This window comes from Microtus ochrogaster, chromosome 16 (assembly GCF_000317375.1).
Source record: "Microtus ochrogaster isolate Prairie Vole_2 chromosome 16, MicOch1.0, whole genome shotgun sequence".
NCBI lineage: Eukaryota > Metazoa > Chordata > Mammalia > Rodentia > Cricetidae > Microtus > Microtus ochrogaster.
The window spans coordinates 58,436,308-58,462,743 of NC_022018.1; the positions used below are offsets into that span (position 1 = coordinate 58,436,308).

The window sequence follows — 26,436 nt, forward strand, 5'->3', positions numbered from 1 at the left end:
AAAAATGAAGGACCACTTCCTGCTTTCTAGACTGTAACCTTCCTGGGTACCAGGGTTACTCAAGGAAGAGGACGGCCCCCATGTTGATGAAAAGGGGCTTTTCTGTTCAGATGAAGGCTCAGAGTCAAAATTAAGAAATTCTTTTTAAGTTAAGATTTCTATTCTTAGAGCTGGAGAGATGGTTTGTCATTTAAGAGCATCGATTGCTCTTCCAAAGGACCTGGGTTCAATTCTCAGCACCTACATCTACAACTCCAGTTCTAAGGATACAATCAATACCTTCTTCTGACCTCTGTGGGCACCAGGAACACATGATATGCAGACAAAACACCCCCACAAACACTAAAATAACAACAACAACAATAATGATAATAATCATCATTTAAAAAAATTACTGGTTTTGGCAAACCTGTGCTTGCTGTCTGATCCCAGCACCTGAGTACAGGCACCCGATAGCATTTAAAGGCAAACACACTGCTCTCCTCTGTCCACCCTGCTCCCAGGCACAGCCTGAATGCTTCAGATCCCCCAGTCACAGAGCACCCCGAATTTCTAGTCGCCTTCTCCCCGCCCCCCCCCACTTACCTGGGCAGCAGGTGCTTGCGGCTGACGCACAGGGCTGTCTGGTAGTCTTGGGTCACACACACTTTGTGGGGGCTGCACTTCACCTTCAGGCAAGGGTCCTTGGATGGGTCCAGGGCTGAGATAAAAACAAGGAGAGCAGGGTTAGCACCTCCAGGGAAATTTAATTTCCGTCACCACTCACATAGACAAGTGGGAAATCGGCCAGTTGTGCCGATCTGCGCTGCGTGTCTTTTCCGAGGCTGGTGGGGCTGCAAGGGAATCCAAGTCAGGCAGAGCTCTGCATCTGTCACCCAGGGCTCTCAAGCACCCAGAGAGCAGCCCGTTCGTGTACTGGGCCTTTTCCAGTGCCGTGATTTTTCAGCAGGAATTACTCTTTAAAAATATCCCTCACAATTGTACATAATCCAAGGACCAAGAGATACCAAGACTGACCCTCTTTGGTTATTGTTGGCTTGCGTGACTTCTTCCATGCTTAATCTTAATTATTTCCTATTACACACACCCAAAATTCTTGCTGACATTGTTTGCTTCTGTTCAATAAATATGAACTTCATACATGAATAGTTTATTTTAATTTTTTTTGAAAACTTCAGAACGGGCAACACATTTGTACAACACCAAGTTCGGATGTAAGTGGGAGTGGGGAAAGTCTACACATAAATATTGATTGTGCAAGGCAGAATTAGATAAGGGCCGTGATGGGCATAGAGAATGATAACAGAGCTGGAGAGAAAAATAGAGATCAATTTCTAGGGCAAGGATTAGTGAAGCATTAATATTTGAATTGAATCTTGAAGGATGGGCAGGATTTTTGCAAAGCAAAGATGGAAAAGACAAGCCGGGCAGGAAGAGCGGCTTGAGCAAACGCGGGGCGGCGTGTCTGGGCAATCACGAGACAGTCAATCTCTTCGCTGGAGCTGTGGGTCTGAATAATGAGAGAGGGGAAAAGTTGTTCCAAACACATAACTCTAGAAAGAATTCCCAAAGGCACAAGGTCATATTCAGCAGCATTTTCTAGACGAGGCTGAGCAGCAGGCCCCTGGCTAATCAGCGCTCTGCTTGCTGAGGTACATGTGCTCATCATGGGTACAGAGGGGGCCCCAGGGGATTCTCTGCAAAACAAAAGCGATTGTGCCATCTCCCAGCTTCCAGGCTGAAAGCCTGTTAGGCAGTAAATCTTTCATAACTGCTCTCCAAGCCAGGGGAGGGAGCTCCCCACACCACCCTCACACAAACATTTGTCTAAACAGATTGGCATTCCGAGCAGGAACTGCAAAACTGTCCACCCCACCGATGACGCTCCGGCTACCACACAGAAAGTCACAGTTCTTCCCTGCCACCCAGGCCTGAAAATCACACATCACTTTCTTTAGGCTGCTGTTGGGAATTTCTCAAGGGTCCTGAACCCACAACCTTGGGAGGTGCAACTGCTGTGTATCTCAGGGTGGCTCCTCCCTGTGGCAGGGGTGGCAGCTGTGAACAAGCAGGGAGCGTTCTTTTATCAGTCACAGCAGCAGCAAGGCCCCCGAGTCCCACCCCAGTGAAGTTGCCTGGGAGAGTCTACTTCCCAGGGCTTATGCTCTGAGGCTTGGGCTTAACAGAGAAACAGGCTCCAACAGGCAAGCCAACAGGCGAGCCAGTTGGTTTGAGCCCCAGAGACAGGGCTTGCTCCTGAGTCCTAAGCTGAGAGCAGCCACTGGAGGCAAGTAGCAGAGAAGGCTAGGCCTGCCCACACAGTCCTCCAGAGCTGAGCCTTCTAGAAATTTGCAGGCAGAGCTTCCTGGTCCTGTGTAGAAACGGCTGGTTTTTCTGAAGATGACGTTAGAAGGTTGGAGTGATCTCTGTGCATCATACCTTGGAGTGTAGTGCAGCCAACTTCAACTGCTCTCTAAGACGCCTTCAGAACGAAGGTATCCAGTAAAGATTAGCATGTGACCACCCGTGAGGACAATGCCAGTCCTTCTTTGTCTCTTCTCTCACCTTCGTTCACCACTTAGGATCTCAGGGAACCTGGAGACTACACCACCGGCAACCTCACCACAGAGGCCACTTAGGGCATTTCCCTCAGTAGGTGCCAATACTGCTGAGCCTTGAGTTTCTGCCCCAGAGGCTTTCAGAGATGGAGAATCTCAGGCTGGCCTCCTTGATGGGTACTGGACTCTGCCACACTATCTGATGTGTGTGACTGACACTGGAGCAGAATTTGGACTCTTTTGCTTCTGTAGCTGACTTCCCGTGAACGTTTTCTGTCCACACTGCCATCCAGGTGGCCAGAACAATGCAACTGTGCAAGGCAGGAAAGGGCACAGACCTCAGCTCCAGGGCTTCTGGGACTGAATTCTAGTTTGGCTGTTTTCCAACCAGTCTATGCCTCCATTTCTTCTTCTGTAAAATTGGGATACTAACAGCTCCTTTATGGATGGTTAGGGCTTGTTAGCTGCCACTGGTTAATACATTGCAGGTGTCTTTACATCTAGGATGGTAAACACGTGCCATACATGTGTTGGGTTTGAAGGTTTGTGTTCTGTTCTCAGAGTGGGTAACAAGGCTTCATAATTACAGGAACAATCGCTGGCACTCACTCAAGTATGTCTGACATGCAGGCGGTGCACTAAGCCCTCAAATTGGATTAGCTCATTACCCTAGTTTGTTTTCTGGTGCTGTAATGAAGAAGACCAAAAACAACTTAGGGAGGAGGAAAGGGCTTATTCGGCTTAAATCTCCCCAACTGCAGTCCACCGCTGCAGGAAGTTGGGGCAGGAACTCAAGCAGGAGCAGGGACAGGAAACAAAGAGGAGAGCCCTTCACTGGCTGGCTTCCAACAGCTTCATGTTCAACCACCACTCTTAAACAATGTGGGACCACCAGCGTGGGGTGGCACTGCCCACCGTGGGAGAGTCTCTCATGGATTCACCGAGCCGCACAGACAAGCCCACAAGTCAGTCTGATGGAGTCTCCATCGAGGGTCTCTTTTCCCAGGTGTCTCTGGTCAGCCTGCTCTCACTGGTTACCTCTCTCACTTAGCCCTCACAGCATCCAGAGACGGCCCCTGGACAAAATGCACGTCGCATTTAAATTGGTCTCGAAGAGAGTGGCAGGTGAGAGGCGCGGTGGAAATTTGCATACTGCTCTCTCTATCAACTCAAACTCTGTCCTATTACTCGTTCTGCTAGAGCCGATCATCTAGAAAGCTGATTGACAAGCCCAGACTCGAAGTGGGCAGCCCACCACACCATTTTCTAGACTTCTTCTGGGCTGTAAGGAGTAAAAGGTGAGTCCATGGGTCTGGTGCTGTGAGGCCACAACACACCCTGACAGTGTGTCCCTCAGGACCGAGTCACACAGTCACCAGCGCCAGAACTCAACCAGAAGGGGACACTGAGCTGCACGCTCTGCCTACTAGCTCTAGACATGGCGACACCCATCCCCACCCCCTACCAGAGGCACTTGACCCATGTCCATTCAGTTCCCTGTATTCTCATAATCGCCATCCTACTATTAGGGTAACTACTGTAGATAGTCCCTACCATCTGAAAAGCCAGACAAACTTAATAAGCAAAACATCCACCCCAAATGTGAATATTTTAACTAACAGTCAACCAGGCCTGAGGGTGCTACCTGAAACCCCAGCTACTTGAGAGAATGGTAAGTAGTTCAAGGCCTTCCTGGGTAACTTCCTGTAACCCCACTTCTAAATAAAAAGGGAGTTGTGGGTAGAGCCTTGCCTAGCAGTTGTGAGGGCCTACGCTGCATCCTCAGTATCACGCGAGCAAAGGAGAGCCAGCCAGCCGTCAGCCATCCACTACTTAACTCCGTGCACATATTAACGATCTGCACCGAGACGTCCGATCAGCTCAACGGTAATTACGAGGGTCTGAGCACTTCAAACATGTCTGTGAATTGTTTGGAGTAGATGAACTTCACAGCACAGCAGAACGTTCACAAATCAAGGGGTCAGCCTCCGCTTCATCACCGGCACTCGCTTTGCTTTGAAATATAGCCGTGCTTGGTTTGACGGGGGATGAAAGGACACGGAGTCCAGGTCTACTGTGCTCTGAGCAGAAGCCACAAGGCTCCAGCCCTGACACAGCACAGGACTGCCTGGCTCCTCTTTCTAAAGAAATGACGGGTAGGAGATCAACCTAGAAGTGGCATTTCATCTAGGGGCGGGGCCTTGTGAGACTTTCCTCCTGCCACATAGCATCTTGACTGGTGTGGTCTATGCAGGTCTCAAGTAGGCAACCATGTTGGTGAGAGTTCAGCATGCTGACTGGTGTGGACTCTGCAGGTCTCGGGCAGGCAGCCATGTTGGTGGGAGTTCTTGGAGGCAAAACATCCTATGCAGAAGAAACTATCTCACAGCGGTTGTCCTGGTCCTCGAGTTCTTACCATCTTTCCGCCCCTGCTCCCTCAATGTTTCCTGAGCCTATGTCTGGGGTTCTAGTGTAGATGTTCCATTTGGGGCTGGGCACCCCAGAGTTATTTGTTTTCTGCACTCTGATTAGTTGGAAAGTTTTCTCCAAAGAAAGAAACTTCTTTGGTAAGATGTCAGGGCTGTACATGTCTCCAGGCTTAAGGAGGAATCTTTGTGGTTTTAGGAACATGCTGGTACCAGGTTTTCCTCTAGGGCCTTTGATTTCTGTAGCCATGGGTTCTTGGTTGGGTTGATAGTACCAGGTCTGACTTTCCTCCTATTGAATGGCTTTTAGGTCTAATTGTATAGCTGTTGATTAACCCCAACCTACAAATGTTACTATTGCATCATAACTGCTGAGATGGGGAGAAATAGTTTAGATTTATTTTGAGAGACAGGATCTCAGTTGTAAGGAATCAGACCTACACACATGTAGAAAAGGACAGCACTAATTGGACTCAGTCGGGGTGCTGTGTGTGTGTGTGTGTGTGTGTGTGTGTGTGTTGTGTGCGCGTGTGTGTATGTGAGTGTGTAGTAAATATAGAAGAAGAGGTCATGAGTTTGAGAGAGGGTAGTTGGAGGAACACAGGAGGAGTTGGAACAGAGAAGGAGTAGTGGAAAGAATGTATTTATAGCATACTCTTGTATGAAATCCCCAAATACAGCAATCAGGGAACAGAGAGATGGCTCAGCATTAAGAGCATTGGATGCTCTTCTAGAGAACCCGAGTTTGAGTTCCAGCACCCACAGGGCAGCTCACGACTTTTTGTAACTCCAGTTCCAAGGGTTCTGATGTGCTCCTCTGGTCTCTGTGATGTTTAAAACCAATAACTAGTATAGGAATCTTTTTCAAAAAGAATCAGTATTTGAGAATCCCTTCCACCAGGTGGGGGAGCTTCCCGTGAGGGGAGGGAAGCAGGAAGGACAGACAGCAGGGACAGCCCTGTGCAGGTGTGGAGCCTTGCTGTCAAGGCACTGGGGATTTCTTGGTGGCTCTCTCCAAGGTGCACTCTCTCTGTGTACATGCTTGGTGACAGAAAGCAGCCATCCTCCAGAGACAACAAAACCCAGTGTCCCTGCTACAGTGTCACAACACCTGCAGGACTCACCAGGAGCTAACCAGAAAATGTGGCCAGCGAGGGCACCACAGGGACTGTGAAGCTAATGCCCTCTCTCCCACCCACCTTCCAGCAGAAACTAGCCCAGAGTCAACTGGTATAGAACACACATCCAATTAATTTTTCAAAATAACTTTTACAAATCTTTCTTCAAGGAAAAAATAAGAATGAATTAATTTATAGAGAGATTTGTTGAGCTGAAGCACATTGAATTCAAAAGCCAGTTAATTACAAGCTTCATGTAGGTTTTTTTTTAATTAATGTTATTTTTTAAGCCCATTGCTTGGTCTCAATTAAGGTGGTGATATTTTAATTATCGTAATTGTTTCTGAACTTGTTTTTTAGTTCAGTGAGTTATTTTTTAATTAGCCACATTGATTTTAAAAATCAGGATTAAGCCTTATCACTGCCCTTGGGCACATCCTACTGTCTTAACTGACAAAGGGTCAGGGTCAAAACACCTGTTATAGAAATTCTGCAGCTACTCCCTAGAGGGTGAGAGGAGAAGGGGTTATTTTGAAATTTGACACAGAAGATCCCCTGGTCACCTGGACAATCACTCATGCCTGTCTGTGTCTACTCAGCCAAATTCAGCAGTCTTTTATTCCACGTGAAGTATCTTTTGGCAGGCCACAGACCCGCATCTCCCTGCTAGAAGCTCATAACTCAATAGAAGTCAAATGGGTCTGAGTACCTTGCCTAGAGCTGGTGAACTCCCTTGGAGAGACTGGCACCCATGGAAAAGTGGGTCTGAGTGAGGCGCTAGGACAGGGAGAATGTTGCAGGAGGGGAGACTCTTCCCAGGGACAGGAGGAGTCTGGTCTGTTTGGGACACAGGATTGCAGCAGGTTGGGTAGGGGTGACAAGTGCTCCCTCATCCCCTAGAGAGGGTGATGACACAGTCATGGAGGGCCTTGGAAGCCATGGGGAGCCACAGCTCCAAGTCCCAGAACAACTGTAAACATGGTAGGTCTTGGTGATCCCTAAAATGCCCTTCTATGGTTAAGTGGGTACAGAAGCAGGAAGAGGGAGCCTGGTGCACACTTTGTGTGTGGAGTGGCACTAAGCAAGCACAGAGAGGCTTCACAGAAGCGAGAAGTTCTTCTCCATTAAGACAGAGGAGTGCCTATGGCTCTCGGAACACCCTTTCTTCCTTCACTGAACCGCCTTACTTCCTCTCCCCAGCTGCACAGGATTCTGGGAAGCAACGATGACCCTCTGAGACCAGGAAGCCAATGCGTTCTCGAAAAGCTGTGTGAACTGTGCCCCACTCTGCAGACTCACAGAATCTCACGCGTACAGAGGTCACTCAATTTACAAAATATGTACAAATTAGTGATGGCCCATGCTCTTGCCTTTGCTTTTAAGATTGGCCTCTGCCCAGGATCCCCATGGCCCATAGTCGACTGAAGAGCAGTCAGGCCCGGTGATTCATTAGGAGGAACTTCACAGATGATTGACAAAGAAATTACTCCAAACTGTGAAAACCTCCTCAAGCTAGGATCCTGGACATTTATTATAGCTTGTCTGTCCCCATGGTAACTGGTGTGTGCATCGCATCTCCCCTTCTCTGGAGGCACTTGCTTACTAGCTGACGACGGAGCCTCCTTGAATACAAATTGCACTCATTGGATCTCGCTGGAAGCTGGGAAGGAGGGCAGGCTGGAAGCCTCCTTCATTACTCTCGGCTTTCACACTCAAGGGCTTCCCAAGTTCTTTGAGGGCGAACAAAGGGACTTATTGGCCATGTGGCTAGGTAGCACACACAGTTAATTTCAGAGAGACAGGTTGAACCCGTGTGCCCAAGGACTGGGAAATGGCCACAGAGGAGGGCACGGCGCGGGACAGATAATGACACAGAGGCAGAGGACAAAAGATGTAACTGATCAAAGAGAGTCGTGCTCCTTCCTTTCCCCCGAGTCCAGGGTCTGAAGATTCCCAATTCCCTGCACCAAAGCGACAAGCACCTTCCTACTTACTAAGGGTGTGGACACAGGACTAGACAATAGCTGGAAGGATGTAGGGCATTTATTACTCTTGTCTTTATGATACGCATAAATTTAACAATAGAAGACATTTTAATTTAAAGGGTTGAAAAAGAAACAGCTTATGATCCAGCAAGTCAAAATTATGCAAAAAGAAAAAATGATCACGCCAATGGTTTATAACAAGGCGAAATTATAAACAATTTAAACGTTCACACGCATTGGTCTGTCTGGCTTACGTAATGACTAATCTAGGTTGTCAACTTGAGGCACCTGAGAAGAGGAACCCTCAATTAAAGATTTGCCTCCATCAGACTGAACTGTGAGCACGTCTGTAAGAGCATTTTCTTGATCGCTAATTGATGCAGGAGGATCCAGGCCTCTGTGTGTGGTATCTGTGGTACCATCCCTACGCGGGTGGGCCTGGATTGTAGAAGAAAGGCGGCTGAACATAGGCCTGGGACCAAATCGGACAGCAGCATTCCTCCATGGCTTCTGTTTCGGTGCCCCCTCTCCCCCCAGACTGCTGCCGTGCCTTCTCTCCCGGATGAACCGTGACCCTGTAAGGTGAAATTCGCCCTTTTCCTCCCCCAGCGGGTTTGGTCATGGAGTTTATCACAGCAACAGAAGCCACACTAGAACAGGCTGCGTTGGCAAAAGCCCCCAGACTGTGTGCTCAAGCAATGCGTTTATTTTCTCTGGTTCTGCAGGATGGAGCCTTGATGATTTCCAGCATGGTGGTGTCTGTGAGAGTTTCTCCCACTGTGTAGAGAGCCAGCTTTTTTACTCTGTCCTCATGTGGCCTTCTTTCTGCTGCATGAACTTGGAGGGATACACAGCAAGTTCCCTGGTGTGTTCTGATAAGGAAGGACACCAATTCTATTGGAATAGTGCCCCACCCTATAAAGCTCATACACCTGATTTAACCTTAATCACTTCCTAGAAGCCTCACCTCCAAACATGGCCAACCTGTGTGTTGAGACTCTAGCATGCTAATTTGGAAGAGATGACACAACACTCGTCCGTTAATGTCATCTACAGGTAAATGATTTAACTAATTACACAGCATCTGTATAAACCAGCGTGTGGCTATGTTAAAGTACAGGCCTGTAGTTCCTCACATAGGTGGATGTCTGTGGTGAATTAGGAAAAATCAATTTGAAATTTCAAAGATGGTCAGGAGGAAAGTAGCTTCTTGGCACCAGAAAGCCCTCCCGGCCAAGACTAAGCCCCAGATTCACTGTTTCTGAGGATGCATTGTTCTTCTATATCCAGCTTCTCCCGAAGCCTCACCTCCCTCCCTCCTGCACCAGGCCCAGCCTCCTCCTCATTCAGCTTCTCCTGGGTAGTTGCTTTAGATCCTGCGGCACCTCGGGGACATTCGGGAACAATCACCCACAGACTGAAGGCTAACATGACTGGTGCCCATGACCACCTGCTCCAGGACCGCTGTCAGCATGCCTAGTCCCTTCAGTTTCCTGGAGACTCTTCTTTGTAGCAGGGAGACAATAGAAGTTAAGATCACAAGCAAGGACTGAAACAGGTTCTGGCCCATTCCTGAGAGAGTTTGCAGTTTGTCTCTGAGACGAAGGAGTTAAGAACAGTCCATGACTGTCTAGAAGTAATGAGAGACCCAGCAAGAGAATGGGCCCTTAGTTCACACACAGAACAAGACATGAGCAACCACCGCCGAGGCCAGCATGGTTGTTTACACATCCTGATCATTAGAAGACAAAGCATTGAGAGAAACGGGCTTGAGCAACTGCAGAAATGTGTGTCAGCCTGGCCAGCTAGTCTCCTTCCCAAGGCTCTCACATCAACCTCCCCCTTCTTCCTACATGACCCAGAAAGGGGAAGGGAGGAGCGTCCCTCAGTGATTCTGACAAGAAACTGATTGCCCTTTAAGTGGGGTCACAGAAGGGCAGAGGGGGCCAGAACAAAATGAGCCAGCAGCACATTGGGTCTAAGTGGGGAGAAAGGGGAGGAGAATCCTTATAAGATCTCAGCTAGTCAGGGAGCTGGTGGCATCAAGAGTGTCATGGATGGACCTATAGGGTAACATACTATCACACCCTCTAGCCCAGCAATGAGGAAACCCATGCAGACACCAGTTTATTCTTAACCGATCAACTGGTGATGGACACACAGAGACATTGAGTAGCCTGTGGTCACATGGTCAGCGAGGCTGGGCTTCAGGCCTACTGAGCATCACAGAGAAGGTGATCCTCAGAGCCACTAGAACACCAGGAAAATGTCCCATGATGGGGACACATGGTAAACACAACACCAAGCAGCCACGTGCCGAGCCTGATGCTGAGCATGGCACTACCTACCTATAATGTCAGCACTGGGGGGAAGGTCCAGGAGCAGAGGTGACCCTTGGCTACATAGCGAGTTCAAGGCCAGCCTGGGCTATATAAGCCCTTGTCACAACAAACAGGAATAGCTAAGCCAAGTTTTAGGGTGTTTGAATAATCTTGTGTTGCTGTTACATTCTTTCCTTTTTTAAATTGTGGGTTCTTTCCATTGTGGTCATGCTGCCCAGTGAATGAGCTGGGGAGCCTCATTCACGCTGCTGCTGAACAGCCTTCAACCCACAGCACAGATGGAGAGAGACACCAAGCCTGGCAGTCACAGAGACAGGGCAGCGTGAACAAGGGGACCTGAGAAAGGCTAGACCTCCATCCACAGAGAAGTCACCGCCTCACATCCCTCAAGATGGCCAGAATTTAATTAAAATGTTTTACTAGTAAAAACACTTGGTCCTTTTCACTATAGTTGAATATGAATATATATATATATATAAATTATTCATAAGACATGAATGGAAAAAGGAGAGAGAGTTACTTAAAATACAAAAGAACCAGTTCATAACCTAGAGGATCAGAGGAGATAATAAACACAAGAAAAAAAATCAAATATTTGCAGGGAAAAAAAAAGGGTACGCTTAAAAGATCACTGTTGCTCTGAGAGTCTGCCTTTTGTATCTGTGTATCATTCGAATGCAATCAGAAACCCCGCAAAACATGGAGTCTTCCTAGGAGCAAAGACGTGCACAGAGCTAGTGATTCTCATGCTGCTCACCCCACCGTCACCAACATCCTTGGCCGTGGACCACACTAAGATCCACTCCCACCATTGTTTTGTACCAAGAAGGTACAGCTTTGGGGTAGAGAGTATTGAGAGGGGGGTGTGCCGTGCCGCCTCACCTGCCTGCATGGGATCTGGGGTCTGGGTGGTTCTGTGGCTTGTAAGAGCAGGCGCAGAGAAGCAGGAACCCTTCTCTGAGGTTGAGGGAGGGGGAGTTGAGAGGATACATGGAAGAGACCTGGCACAAGCTGATGCGGACTCAGCTGCCCATCCCAGTCACTCACCACTTCCGGTCCACTTCCTCCCAGAGCACAGAGAGCAGCAGAGGGCAGGGAGCCTGGACACTTCAGAGGCCCAAAGCCCTGGGGCGATTCTGTTTGGCCTTCCCAGTCTCCACTCTACACTCAAATTAAAACTCCTTTTTGAGCACCAAGTTCAAGTGTTCAAAGACCTTGTCCAGAAACCTTACGTAAGTAACCAGAACCACAGCTGGTTGATGCCAGCTTGTGAAGCACACGGTTCCCACATCTCAGGAATAGGCAGTGCCTCCTCCCCAGAGAGGCTGAGAATTAAAAAAAAAAATCATTTCTCTAAGTTCTGTGCACTAGGATCATACAACAAAGCCATAGACGAGAACTGTACTGCCACACCCCATAGTGGTGTGCGTTCTGCATTTGTACTTGAGAGCAGAGTTGCGAGCTTTGAAACATTTGTGCTAGAGAGAAGGGGAGTTGGAGAGTTGAGACATCTTCCAGGCACTGCTGGAAAATGGCGAAGAAAATGGTTAAGGGAAGCAGAATCAGGTAAACACCATTAATTAAAGGCTTGATCTAAGGTGAGATTGTAAATGGGGCAGGTTGGGGACACTGGGATAGACAGCACACAGCAAGGGAAGCCGGGTTGGGATGTCATTGCCCTTGAGTCCTTGGTCAGAACGACCCGCCTGCCTTCCCGATACTCCTGTCCTGCTCTGCTGAACTGGTCAGGGACAGGGAATGTGAGGCACCAGGAAAGTGAGGTGAGCCTGCCTAGAATGGAGGTAAGGGTGCTCCAAATGCCAATCCAGAGCTCCTCTGACGACATGTGACATCTCAGGAAGCAGAAATTCAGTGCAGAGCTCTGCTAGGGCACAAGTAACCCATCCTCTGGTCTCCTTCCTGAGGAAATCTCAAAAGCAGCTAAAGAAGGAGGAGTCCCATTTTGTATGCTGCTAGTGCCTCTTGCCTCATGCCTCCATTTCTTGTTTCCCACAATGCAGTCTAAGCCTGTCCCTCAGACTGCATGGCAGGACGCAGAGAATGCAGACCTCTGGCAGATCTCCCTGTGGTGGGTAGCCCCAACTTCCTTTACAGAAACCACTGGTCTAGCATGTAAACCAACCATGATTCATGCAAACTTTACAGAAACCACTGGTCTCGTGTGTAAACCAACCAGGATTCATGCAGACTGGCAAAGAAGAGACTCCAGGAATGAGCGGACAGCGTGTTCTCTGCACTGAGCCTCGGAGTAGGTCTTTGCACCTGCTGGTCCTGAGAGACTCTTTGGGAGGAAAGTTTGGAAAGTGCTGAAAGTGTTTACTGAGTTTAGAGGGTTCTGGAAAGAGGCCGAGAGCTCTCCAGGGTCTGCTGTGTAAGATGGGAAATCGATAGTGGGAAAAGAGCATACAGAGAACCCTCAGTAGCAAACTGCTAGTTCTGTCTGATCAGAAAGCAACTCCCATTAAAGGCGATTAATCAATAACATCCCTCTAGCAAACTTCCAGGCCACCTCCTTCTAGAGACCTCAGTTCCATTAGTGAAAGAACCCGGGACTTTTCAGAGAGAGACTGAATAGCTTAAAGCATTCAGAAAGTAACGGTCTCCACGTGCTGAACACTGGGTGAGGTACATAAGCATTTGTGGCTCCCTCGGTACCAAACTTAATATCCTAATTAGAGTTGTTATTGCTTTTGTCCCCTCCCAATGTTAATCTTCCAGATACGCTTGGCCGTGGTTTTATAAATGGGCAATCAGAGACTATTCATTGCCAGGCTCTTTCTTTCCCCAATTAGGGTAGATTCATTTCTCTTTCTTTGGGAAGCTTCCCAAGGTCATTGAATTTCACTCCTGAACCGAGAGTGTTGAAGCAATCATCACAAAGTTAGTGCTGAGTGGAGCTAGGGTTTCTGGGGGCAGCTTCTAAGTGCTTAGAAACCATCTCAAGCTGAGAGAGTGGCTGCCTCTCCCACTGCAGGCTTTGACAAGCGCCGGACCATTTCAGTCTTCTGTGTCCTTGTTTCTCCCTCCATTGTTCCTTGTGCCCCTCACCATCCAATCACTGCTAATGTGTGTGCCTGCGCACCTGGTAAACCCATCAGTTAGCGCTCCAGAGCTGCCCGCCGCCAGCCCTCTGCCCTGCCTGCGACTCTACCAATGAGCTCCCTGCTGCTTCCCTCACAGGACTCTATGAGGGATCAACGTGACAAAAGCATAGGTCAGGTCTTACTGTGCATGGAAGACACACAAAAATAAATAACTAGCATTTCCACTTGGCCACCAAAGAAATAAAACCACAGCTTGCCCCAAATCACCAACTAAGCCATCACTCCATTGCACAGCTTTGAGTCTGCTTGGAAGTCCGTGGAAGGAGCTTTCCGAGACCAGGGACAGCACTTTGCCTTTTAACTAGTGCCTGCTCCTGTCCCCAGTGTCTACAGTATCAAAGAGGTTCAGGGAAGTGGTGGTACCCAGGAATAACCAGGACTTTTCTAGTGCTCTAGTCTGCTTTGAGAGGTCAGGGGTCAGGCTCATGTACCATTTTTGAACTCCAGGTGATCTGATGTGTCTGCCTCAAAGGACGCTCTCAGCTAAAGCTAGTTAAAGCCACTGTGCAAATGACACCTGACACTGAAGAACCTACGGAGGTCACAAAGCCCCAGAACTGGGACAGTCTCTCGGGTATCCCCAGACCAATGTCTTCTTTGACATCACAGGGAAGGTTTCAACCCTCAAATCACCATGCAATTCATGAAACCCATTTTGTGTGTCACGTACTGCTATGGGACTAGGCCTTGAGAGGCGGCTAAGACAAAGGCCCTGCTCTCGGGGAGCTTGTAGACTAGCAGAGATGAAATGGGGGAGAAGTGGGGAGGAAGGAGAGAGCAGGGAAAACGGAGCCTGCACAGAGGTGAGGAAGAGACATTAGATCTCGATAAATGTGGCGGGCGAGGAGGACAGGAGGTCTTGGTGATGAGATGAGGAAAGAGCCCCTTGCCCAGGATCCAGGTGAAGACACTCCTGACACCAGAGAAGCAAGGATTCTGGCACGTTCCTTCTTTCTCCGCTGCAAACTACAGTCCTCATGGACTCTGTTCAAGAGACTCCATTTTCATTGAAAGGGCAGGTGTGAAACTCTTTGGTTTACCTTATTAGTTTGTAATCCCATCAAAGGCACCCCCGGAGACACCTTAGACTCTAACTTTCCAAAAGAGATAAAAAGGGGGACGGTTTCCTAGCAAACTTTTGAGCTATAATTTGAGGGTCCAGATGATATATATAGCTGATGTGAGGACCCTGGGACTCTCCCTCTGGGCTTAAACATGCTGGCACATTTTATCTTCTGCAAGTCTCTTTTAGAGAAGCCCGCATCCCTGCCCTTGGCTGTGCTTTTATTATTTTCTCTAGTGTCTTGCTTTACCTTAAAGTATCTTTAACACAATCCCCACTGCTGTGTCTCACTGCTTAGTCCGCAATCCTTTTCTGCATTGAAGTCGCATATCTTGCTTGGGCCTGAGCCAAGATCCCTAAAAGATTAGGGGTTCTGTTTTACCCTGGGCTGCTGAGCGTAAAAGTGTGGAGCTGTGCGTCTGCCCCTCCCCCACCGCGGACAGTAAAGACTTATCTCAGGACAGCCTGCTCTCAGATGTGTATCCGTGGAGCAGGGAGGCTTCGGACAGCTGATTAGCAGGTTGATGTCTAAGGGGGTTGCACTGCAGGCCCTGCTCTAGATCCTGCCTCATCTTCACGACCCGTGCCAGCAAAGTCATGCATGGTAAAGGAAGAGTAGGATTTGAGTTGTCTGGTAGAGTTGGCAGTCAGGAGCCCTGTGGTGAAGCCCAGTTTTGATCTTAGCAAGCTCTCGATGAAGGGTCGCTCCACCTCTTCCCCACACGATGCCGCTGAATCATCCATCCCTTCCACCTGCAGCAGCCCAAGGGAGGGCTCTTTCTTCTCTAGGTTAGCTTCAAGCCAAAGCACCTCCCCAGAATCACCTTACCTCCCAGGAGAGCCATAAACAGCCTCCACATCAGTGAGAACCTGGCTATCCAATGAGTCCCCTTGAAGGGGCCTGGCTCTGCCTGCCCTGCATTGGAAGACTGATCAACCAGTGGTACCACTGTTCGGGTGTCCAGTGGGAGAAAGGTGACCTGGTGGGTCTGTGCTTCTATTCAGTGGTGTTCGAATGCTAAACCCTAAACCGATACCTGGCACTCAAAGAACACAAGGAAAAGATTAAAGGGGAAGAAATAATGGAATAATGGAGACGCTTTTTCCCAAACACTCCTTCCCCTTGCAAATGTATAACAGACATTCCTGGCACCAGATCTCACTGGCTGGGACTAACCCAGCCATCAGGCCTTTTGTGATCCTGAACACGCTAATGAGGGTATGTGATTCTGTGTAATCCAAATAGTATCTGTTTCGTGCCCAATCGTTTTTTAAATGGGCAACAAATCTCCCTGGTGTGTTCTTTTCACCGACAAACAAAAGCTCTGTCTGGGCTTTTTGTGGGCTCTGTCCAATCAACAAGAGCAAGAGGCCCCAAGGATGCTAATTCAAAGTCCTCATTACAATGGCAGAGCCTCTGGACCCAGGCTCCAACCTAACAAGATTCCCACATAAGAAGCCCTGACCAAGGCTAGAATGGTGAAAATGGACTGATGATGTACACCGCTGTTTTTAAATAATTCCTAAGAACATGTTGACAGCTTCACCATCTCAGGGAGTCTCATTCATGGATACAGCACAACAAAGCCTCACCAGGTTATTAAATAGGGTAGAAAATCCAGACACCACAAAGTAAGTGGCCTCCGGAATATATTCCTGGGTCCTTGGACACTGGCAGAGCAGAAGGGCCTTTTTGTGCTGCTAGGCGGGCCTGTGGCCGACTCTCACCTGGTTGTGGTAGGCAACGCTGAAGGGACCCCTCGGGTGTGCCTTCTGGAGCCACTTAAAATTCCTCTGTGGAACCCCACTGACTCCTCAGTCCAACAATAATCAAAAGCAACACGAGAGCCGGGTGTCTCTGTCTGCTCTTTGTCCCCTTGAGCTTCCTTCTGCCCAAGGGCATGTCAATCACTCAAGCCGTACACCCAGAAACCAGCACAATGCTCAGAGTAACTGAGGCATCTCACGGTCCACTGCACACACAGTTCTCTTCCAGACCTGGTGCCTAATTGTTTCCAGTTCTCCTAAACCTGCACTCACTTCGGATCCAAGAACAGCGAAGCCTGAAGGAACAAAACACCCCCAAGAGGAAGGCAGTTCTCTATCCCTGGTGAGCTACAACTGGAGCAGGAGTAATGATATCCCGGGAGGCCTTGTCTTCTCAGGCAACAGAAACTTCTTCACCAGAATGTGATAAAAGATGGATCAGAGCACAGGGTGACCAGGACTGCCCAATTTACATAAAACCTCTTGCTTCCCGGCCTGGGTGCTTTCTCTGTTTAAACCTGAAGTTCATACTTTGGTTAGGACCCCTTTATCTGTTCCAGTGTAAGCGGAATAAACCTCTTCTCTCTGCTTTGACCACTGATCATCTCTTTAACTGGAACACTAGGGTGAATACAGCTTTTCCTGTGAGGGCCGCTGGATACTGGGCATTTGCCCTAAAACTCCGATTTCAGCCTTCTGTGTGACTATCCTCTCCACAGAGCTAGCCCTATGTAGCTTAGCTCGCGAGGCTTGCAGATTCAGCCTGCAGCATAGTTCCCATGGCAACCCATCCCTTTGACTTCAATAGGGGCATCAACAAGGGAATTGGGTTCACTCTGAAGTAGTGTGATACCCAGTAGCCATTATCGCCTAAGCACAGATGTTTACTGAGCACCTACTTCATGCAGTTTCTTCTCCTGGTGCTGAGGGAGGCTGATCTCTGTGCTTGTGGCATACACCAGCCCAGGAAAGTCAAGGGCACCCAGCATATTTGATTTTATAGACTCCTGCCAAGAACCCTCTGGAACAGGCTCACCTCCATCCCCATGTCACAGATAAGCTAACAGAGATACAGAATTTATTCAAGTGTGTGCTGATCTTGAAGGGTCCAAGGACGAATTCCACCACAAGTAGGCACAGAGACACCTACGCCGGAGGGCACAGGGAGCAGAGTCCACAGGAGCGCTCTGCCCAACTCCCATGGTGCATTTCAAGTCACCAACAGTGAGACGTGGGATGTCTACAGGCTGTGGCGTGCCCCACCAAGGTGGCCTCCTCCCTCCGCCTCCTCTCCCTCCTTCCCCCGTTGCTGTTGTTGTTGCTGTTGCTGCCGCTCACGCTGCCAGCCTCCTTCCTCCATCGGTTCATTAATTGCCTGTCTGGTCCCAAAGGCACCAGAGTGTGTACACCGAGACTCCATAAAAACACATCCTCTCTTCACGAGATAAACAAGCCACTGCTTTTCCCTGTGCAGCGCCCAGGATGGCTGGGCTAGCCTATCCTGGAAGGATTAGTCCTGGCAGCTTAAGAGGTCATTCCCTAGCAGAATTCTGCACCTCACTGTTCAGCAACACAACAACTTCTTTCTTAGCTCTGCCTATTTATCCAACTAATTTCGAGGAATCGCTTTAGTGATCCTTCACCCAGGAGTCCTGTCTCCCAATGCTTCACACTGCTTTCCTGCCCATCCCTCTTTTGTGCAGCCCTAACCGCCAGGTCCCAGAGGTGACTCTACAGCAGGCGAACAGCCCAAGGACCTTTAGTTTCTGATTCTGGTCCTGGGTTGAGCTCTTTACGCCAGGGAGCCCCAGGCAGAAACAAGGGCATTGTCTCTGGGGGAGGGGGTCTCTCCTGTGGATTTTTCTGCTAATTTCTTGATCTCTACACATTTCCTGGGCTCTAACCCCTAAAACATGGATGCATGGAACTCCTATCACATAAGAGACAGTTTTAGTCAAGGATCAATTTTTGCAGACCTAAAATATATGCATAAAAATTCACAGGCATGTCTATGATGGAAGTGACCTGAAGTAGATACTGAGTTTTAGACTTAAGATTGTCGATTGTCCCACCCACAGCCCACTGGGCAGATGTGGCCCCAAGATCCTTACAAGTCCTGGCCAATGTAAGACCGCAACCTTCCTTAAAACATAAGTACTTCTTATAGTTTCCTTTTTCTAACTCAATCACACAGTTCTCAGACATGAATTTCTTAGATGATGACACCACGTTTCAATCCACTTCCCCTTACAGAGGTCGTGAGGGACTGTCTTAGTTGTCTTAGTTACTTTTCTATTGCTGCTTTAAGACATGATGACCAAGGCAACTTGTAGAATAAAGAGTTTATCTGGGGCTTACAGTTTAAAAGCACGAGTCCATAGCCACCACGGCGGGGGACATGGCAGCAGGCAGGAAGGGCACTGCAGAAGTAACTGAGAGTTTATCTATTGCCCCACAAGGACTAGGAAGAGAGAGCTCACTGGGAATGACAGGTTTCTGAAACCTCAAAACCCAGCCCAGTGACACGCCTCCTCCAACAAGGCCAAATCCTTTCCAAACAGTTCTAGCACCAGCTATTCAAATATCTGAGCCTATGTGGGACTTTCTCATTTAAACCACCACAGAGACTGTGGTTTCAAAAGCCAACACACCCCATGGAGATGGGAAATCACAGTTCTAGGACATGAAACCTTCCACGAAGCAGAGCCAGACCTGAGCTCGTCACTGTGATGGATCTTACTTGGTAGGAAGGCTTAGGGTGGTGCGTTCAATAGATCTTTCCAGTACCACAGTTTACAGGATGCTGTCTGGAAAGTGCTACCCCTATCATCAAGGCAAGCGAGTGAGCTTTGGGTAGAACACTTCCACGCGTGTCAGCCAGGGACAGGTGGTGGCTGTACCACAGATGGAAAGAAGCCCAAGAGCCATTGTGATGGGGTGGGGAGATTGAGAACATGGACTAGGGTGTAAGAAGAGCCCAGGCATGACATGCTAACATCATAGGGTGACCCTGTGGTGGTCTGATTCTAGACGGAAGCACCAAAGCTCCTCAGAGATGGCTACCTACTAATAGTACATGCAGTTTTTCCAGGCTTCATGGAGGGTGGGGATGGGGCTGCCCTGGCCCAGTTATATAGACAGCCCTGGTCACATGAGGAGAACAACAAGCTCTCAGTCCTAAATCAAATTACCCAGGATACCAGATTAGTCAGGTTGAAATCTGGAGTTCACTTTGACCCAATCTGTGATAGCCTGGAACCAAGAGTTGGCTAGAGTCGAGAGAGCAAACATGGCTACCAGAGTCCCACCTGTGTGAGTTTGGTTTGCATTCTATAACAAAGTGTCTGAAGCAGGCTTATTTCATAAAGAAAATAGGGTTTTGTTAGCTCAGAGTTTCAAAGGTTGGAGACTCAGTTGGATGAAGTCTGGTGAGGGCTCTACAGATGACAGGAACGTGGGAGGGAGATGAGATCACATCATTAAACAGGAAGCAGGGATGCTAAGGTCCCACATTCTGAGCCCATGCCTCCAATTTCCTATAGACCTCCTGCTCTGCTCCACCTCCTGCAAGTTCCACACTGCCAGCCTGAGCACCAGCCATCCTCATAACACATGAACCTACGCTTAGGAGATCAATCCTATCTGGACCATATTGCCATCCCATCTTCCTCTTCTCTTATTTGATGACAGGCAATATCCTAGGGAGCAGGCAGCTTGCGGTTGAGAAAACACTCCAAACACTGTCAACCTCCAGATGCGTTGAGGACACAACACTCAAGACCTCTTGCCTTAGAATCACATCTAATTGTACTAATTTAAGTCAAAGGATTAAATACCCCCAGAGTTAGTAAATTAAAGTACTTAGAACTATGAGGAGCCTGATGCCTTAGCCCTGTGCTGTCCCCCCTACCTCTCTCTATATAAGCCCTTCCTCTCCACCTGAGCTGGGTTTCTGTTTCTTTGTGACATACACCACTGTGTGTGTCACAGAGCCTGCCTTGTTCTAGTTTGCAGTGTTAGTCACGATTCATATTTGATTCACGATTTTGCTAGCTTTTGTCTGTCACCCGCCAAATTGTGAGCTCCTGTCTTGTGTCTTCTTACTTCTCCCAAAGAAGCCAGCCCGCTACGTACTTTTGTTGACAAAATATGATCAGCAAGTTTGTAATGAATGCCTTGTTTGTGATATCCTGACACCAACGAAAATGCGTCCGCAAGATTTGCTCACATCTAAGATGTGGTATGATGGAGGCTTTCTTAAACCTATCTCTTTTTTATCAATTATTCAGAGCCACACTCCCCAATTTCCACAATATAAGAATAAAACCCAAATAGCTGTCATGGTCTGGGTAAGATCTGAGAGCTGTCACCCCCTTCTCATCTCTGGTGATGTACTGAACGTGGGATTGTCTCAGCGTGAATCCAGGGCCCCAGCAAAATGTATGGGGATAGTTTCATATTTTCACTTTCAAGCTGGTAAGAAGTTGTTTTCTTTTTTCTTTTTCTTTTTTTTTAAATCTCACTTTCCCTAGGGGAAAAGAAGCCTCTGATCAATGTACTGTTCCCACCTGCTCTGGGCACCTAAGCACACCCCTGTGATGTTCCCACCTGCTCTGCACCTAAGCACACCCCCTGTGATGTTCACCACAAGCAGACCATGGAGGGAGCTCTCCATCCGTCAGTGATGCTGTGGTCCCAGAGGGCGTTTGGCAACATCTGGAGAGCTCTCTAATCGCCATGGCTGGTGTGTGCCTGGGTGAGAGTGAGGCCACGGGCATTTAATAGGAATGGGCAAGGGAAGGTATAAACCCCACAGTGTGAGGCACTCTGTAGCAAAGAACTCTCCAGGCAACTGTCAACAGTGTTGAGTTTAGGGATCCTGAGAAAACTTTGTGGGGTCAGATACCTCAGGGGGAAGGTAGGTAATGACACACGGTGACACATGGTCCTAAATGGAGCTAACGACATAGGAAGGAGGGCCTAGCCAGAAAGTCCCTTAAGAACACCCAGAGACCATCCATGATCCATTCAGCCGGGGAAGGGGCTTCCCTGCTTCCTCCTGTGCACAGACTGTTGAGGAGCTGAGATGTTTGACCCCGTCCAGCCTAGTACTTCCCCTGCTTACTCCACCACACTGATTCCGGTGAACACCTCGGAAGAGATCATTGGCCTTCTGGGATGGGAGACCACAGGAGACAGTTCTGGCTAGAAGAGAAACCATACCCACACATAGCCAATGGGGATATTAAACAACAGATACAGTTTTAACACCTACTCTACACCAAGAGCAAATTTATCAGCTGGAAATGCAGCTGCGGATGGGAAGGAAAATGCTCCGCTGTCCTGGGACTTGCTGTCCAGTTGAGTGACACATGCAAGGTGACTGAGTGCCAACAGCCCCCATGGAAACGGCAGTCAGAGGTAAGACTGGTAGCCTGAATTATCTTCCACACCACAAGAAGCCCCTGTCTGTAAAAGCATTCAAGGGTAACCTTTACAAAGGGTATTCTAGGGTGACCCAGGTTCTAATTCTATAAATCACTAACTACTATATCATTGGGCAAGGAACAGCAGAAATAGCAGCAATGATGTTGTCCAGCATCCCCAGGCATGGAAAGGCACACACGGTCACTACGCCTCACAGCCAAAGCACACCAGCTCACTGTGCTGCTGATAGCATTGCACTGACTGTTGGGTGCGCAGACTTGGCTTCCATTACATAAAATAACTAATCCCACATCAGCTAACTGGAGGAATACACCCTCAGGCCTGCTGTTGCATGGGCTGTGTTTTAGGCAGTAGGCTGGATAGCATTACGACGTCTCTCAGTGCTCAGTCTATCAGCACGGCGGCTGCTCTTCTGCCATAGCCCCGTCTGCACGCCAGGCACGGCTGAACAGAGTTGTTTTCTTGCTGTGCTAATGCAGGGCCTTTCTCACGCCAAATGATATATCGCACTTCTAAATGGCTGCTAAGAAAACTCAGGTGACTCTCAGGTGACGTATTTAAAAACACACACATCTCACACTGAGCACAAAAAGACAGACGCATAAGGGCCACGCTGTTTGAAGCGGAAATGACCGTATGCTGTGGAAGGCTGAAAAGCTGGGAAGTTCCATGAAGTCCTCAGGTACGCCTCCGAACACCAGGAGAGACAGACTGTTGCAGCCCCATAAATCCTCACCACTAGATTAAATTCTGTTAATGGGACCAACAAAATTCAAAAATAAGCCGTTTTTTTTTCCTATGTGAACATTTGATCTAAGTCATTACTCCTCTACCAAATGGAGTTTCTCTTTATTATTTTTCAGTTCTCGTCACGAGTGTCATGTAGTGAGAGTATCTTATCCTGGCCCTCGCTCGCTGGGGGCCTGGTACCGGGTACCAGGTAACCGGCAGGATGCCTGAGAGAAGCAGACGGCACAGGCGCTGCTATGGACAGAATCAGACCCCGCCAGAGTTTGTATGTGGAGTCCCAGATAGAACATGATGGTGTCTGAAGATCGTTCCTTTGAGGATCAATCTCGGTTAGATGAAAGGAAGAGAGCGGAGCCTCATGGCCAGTCTGTCTTCATAAAGAGGCCAGAGACCGTGCTCATTTCCAGTCCCTTGTGTTCCCCCACGCCCTCCTTCCTCCCTTCACAGAGGAAAGGTCGTGAAGAAGGCAGCCATCTGCAAGCCAAGGGCAGCCCTCATCATGACTACCCATGCTCCTGTTGTTAAGACACCCAGAGGATTACATGTTGTTAATGTACCTCAGTCTGTAAGAAAAGCATTTACTCTGAGAAAAAGGAAAGTAAAGTTCAGAACCATTAAAAGTCTCTGTCGCCTAAGTGCTCAGCCACAAACGGACCCAGAGCCTCACACGAGTGACTGCCAAGCCTTTATGTTATCCTTGTTCGCCACATCCTTGTGACATAGACTGTCACCACAGCCAGGATGTAAATGCATGTATTCTAGGGGCGGGTCCTGTGAAGCCTCAACAAAACTCAATTCAGGGGCCTTTTGTAGACAGCAAGCCACAAGCAACTACCACACAGCTCAGTGTGGCTATGACCTGGCTGTGGCCTGGTACAGACACACCCACTTCTAAACTAAGTCTTAGGTCTGGATGCAACTTAGGGTCTATAAGCCATCCCACGGAAGGGTAAGCCATGTGGGATTAGCTTTTCCGTTTTTGCTTAACTTCCTCCCTAGTTGTGAGCTACTCAAGGGAACATAATAGACCTTATTTATCCTTACACAGACTGGCACTGGGCCTGAATCTGAACATAACAGTCAACGTTTGCTGAGGGGAGTTCCATCTAGAAGCCCTCATGTAAAACAGTGAACTGGCAGTGTGAAGAAGGGTCAGGATCCAGCACATAACAGGTGTTCCATAAATGATGGTTGAAAAAGGGACATCGACTCGTGGGATCTAAGTGACAAAGAACTAGCTGTATTTATACCCAGACAGCTTCAACTTATTTTCAGCCCAAAACATTTGTTAGAAAAAGACTACAAATGACCAAATCTAAGGAAAATGGAGGCAAGAGAGGAAAACCTCATGGGGACACACAGTAGGCATTCAATTAGTGTTCCCTGACCTCCGAAGCCACCGGCTAACAACTGTACAAAGCAAAGCTTACAGCGGCCTTTGAATCACCATCCACATCCGAGAGGCAGCGTGGCTCCCACTGTGCTTTTTCTGATAAACATGCATCATCCATGGGCCTCCAATTATAAAGGTCACTGTGACTTACAATGCCATGAAGAGTACCAGGTCCATGGCTCATATCCTGCCCGTCTTACAGAGGAAAAAGCCATGAAGAAATTGCTTTGCTGGCCACTGAATGCCCTGCCACCTGACTTGCAGGCTTCCATACTTCAGTTATATAGAAAAACCACTCTCTCAAGGAATCTGACAGCCATCGTGGTGAGACACCACCAAAGAGGAGGGCAAACCACACCATTTCCTAAATCTTCCAGGCAGGTAAAAAAAAAACAAAACAAAACAGATACTCCACCAATTGTCAAAAAGATGTTCAGAGCGGGCCCCTCACTTTCAACCCACATGAAGTACCTGATTTTGTAAGCTGATTCAATGAACACACCTACGCCTTGCTGCGGCCTTCCATTCATTCTGATGCTTCAGTGATGGCAGGGTAATAAGGGTTTAGAAAAACAGAAAACACTGGGGCTCATCCCTCCTTGCATAGACAGGGCTTGAAGTGGCGCTGGGAAATGGTAATACTATTTCCAAGCCATCTCCACTGCCACGTAGAAAAACCAATTATACAAAGGCCCCTCTCCCCTGCAGGAGGGCGAGCTCCCAGCCCATCAATATTTCATGTGTTGTCATCTGTGTATTATTTAATAAAGCAATTGAGGGGTGAGTTTATTTTCCTTTTCAGCCTTTCCACGGGAGACCCCAGGCCTACCGTACACAAGAAGTCAGATGGCAATCAGGGAGACATCGCTGCTCAGTTTCTGAAGCCCTGGGCTATTCTAGTCTTAACCACACACTCACAGATTCTAATATACAGGCCTTCTCTGGAGACACCCTAACTGCCTCTTGTTTGTGCTGACGGAGGTAAACTCACTTCAGAATTCAATAAGCGCTGATGGAATTGATCACCAGTCGCTCACTGAGCGCCACATTGGGGGATACAGGGCTTATAAGGCAGGAGCCCTGCCCTGTGGAATGCAGAGACAAGAGGAAAATGCAAGGGCAAATAAGCCATGTGAACTAGACCCCAGCTACCCGTGTGACTAATGACCGCTCAAACGATGCATGTGGCCTGCAAGATAAAGAATGTACTGGCTCCATCCTCCCTCACCTCCATCCAGTGACTGACATCTGGTGTGTGGTATTCGTGGGAATGAAGGTGCTACGTGAAGAGACCAGACACTCCTTTTTCCTAAGTCATGGCATAGCTTTGGGCAGGCTTTCCAAGATGGCTAAGTCTTCAGGGAGTGCTTTAAAGAAAACCCAAACATCAGATACACTGCCAAGATGGCAGCAGCTGGGACTGACCCATGTGCAACGTACTGTCTTCAGCAGGGCCCTTGGTTTCTGCCCTCTTCTAAACTCCACAGGTAGTTCAGAGGGTCCCTGTCATCTGAAGATGTCTCTGGATTCATTTCCAGTGACAAAGATACTGACTGATGGAGCACGTAAGAGCTGCTCACTGAAGGCAAGATGAAGCTTGGTCCACTGCCCCGCCATTTCTCTGTCAGCAACTGAGGATGGGATTAGGGTACCAAAAATATTTTTCCAAGGTACTTTGAAAACAATACTGACCCAATACCAAGCCATGGGTCAGGATCACGGTAACGACAGACACGGGTCTCTTCTGCGCTTAGTCTAGTTTATATTTAGAACTGAACATGAGATCAGAACCTGGGGATCTTAACATTTCCACCCCACTTTGCTCAGTAAGCAAATGTGCGTGTATTCCATTTCTTCAACCAGGGTACCCTTTCCTTCAGGATAAAGGAGATGTTTCTTAAATATTTAACTACAAAACATCTAGGATCTTCTCTGTGTCAAAATGCTACAAGGTTGATGAATATCTGTTGTCGATGCCCTGGGAACCAAAGGAAAGACAATGTACATCCCAGATGATTGAGCTTCTAGTCAAGCACTTCTTCCAGAGAGGGAAACCGGCTGGACCTGGTCAAGCATTCTCCCAACAGCTTGCCTGAAGGGAACATGTGTATGTCTCAGACCCCTCCCTCTCTAAGCTTGACCACACTTCTCCACTCTGCGCTAACTCGCTGGTCAGCTGGCTTTCCCCATGCTTCAAGACAACTGCAAGGTCCCCCTGCAGGCTACTTTACCTGAGGCTGCGACTCCTAAGTATTTTTCATAAATGCCTTAATTCCCAGTTCCATAATCAAGTCTGCTGCTTTCCTTCAAACCATTTCCCAGCTGTCCTCTACAGTCCTGGGCCTGGTCTCAAGCATCTTTTCATGCCTGACATAGGCATATTGGTATGAGGGTAGGACAGGAATTTAAAAAAAAAAATTCTATGGGTTCACCTTCTTTCTTAGCTTCTTTAGGTTCGCCA

At 48.3% G+C, this 26,436-nt stretch overlaps 1 protein-coding gene across 2 annotated transcripts in view; it reads right to left on the reverse strand.

Annotated features, from left to right (window-relative positions):
* Spock1 (SPARC (osteonectin), cwcv and kazal like domains proteoglycan 1) overlaps window positions 1-26,436 on the reverse strand; it is a 459,458-nt gene that overhangs the window by 147,679 nt on the left and 285,343 nt on the right. For both annotated transcript variants that reach the window (XM_026782920.1, XM_026782919.1), the window contains one exon: window positions 586-700. In XM_026782920.1, the coding sequence (XP_026638721.1) occupies window positions 586-700 (115 nt within the window). The remainder of the gene's footprint in view (window positions 1-585; window positions 701-26,436) is intronic.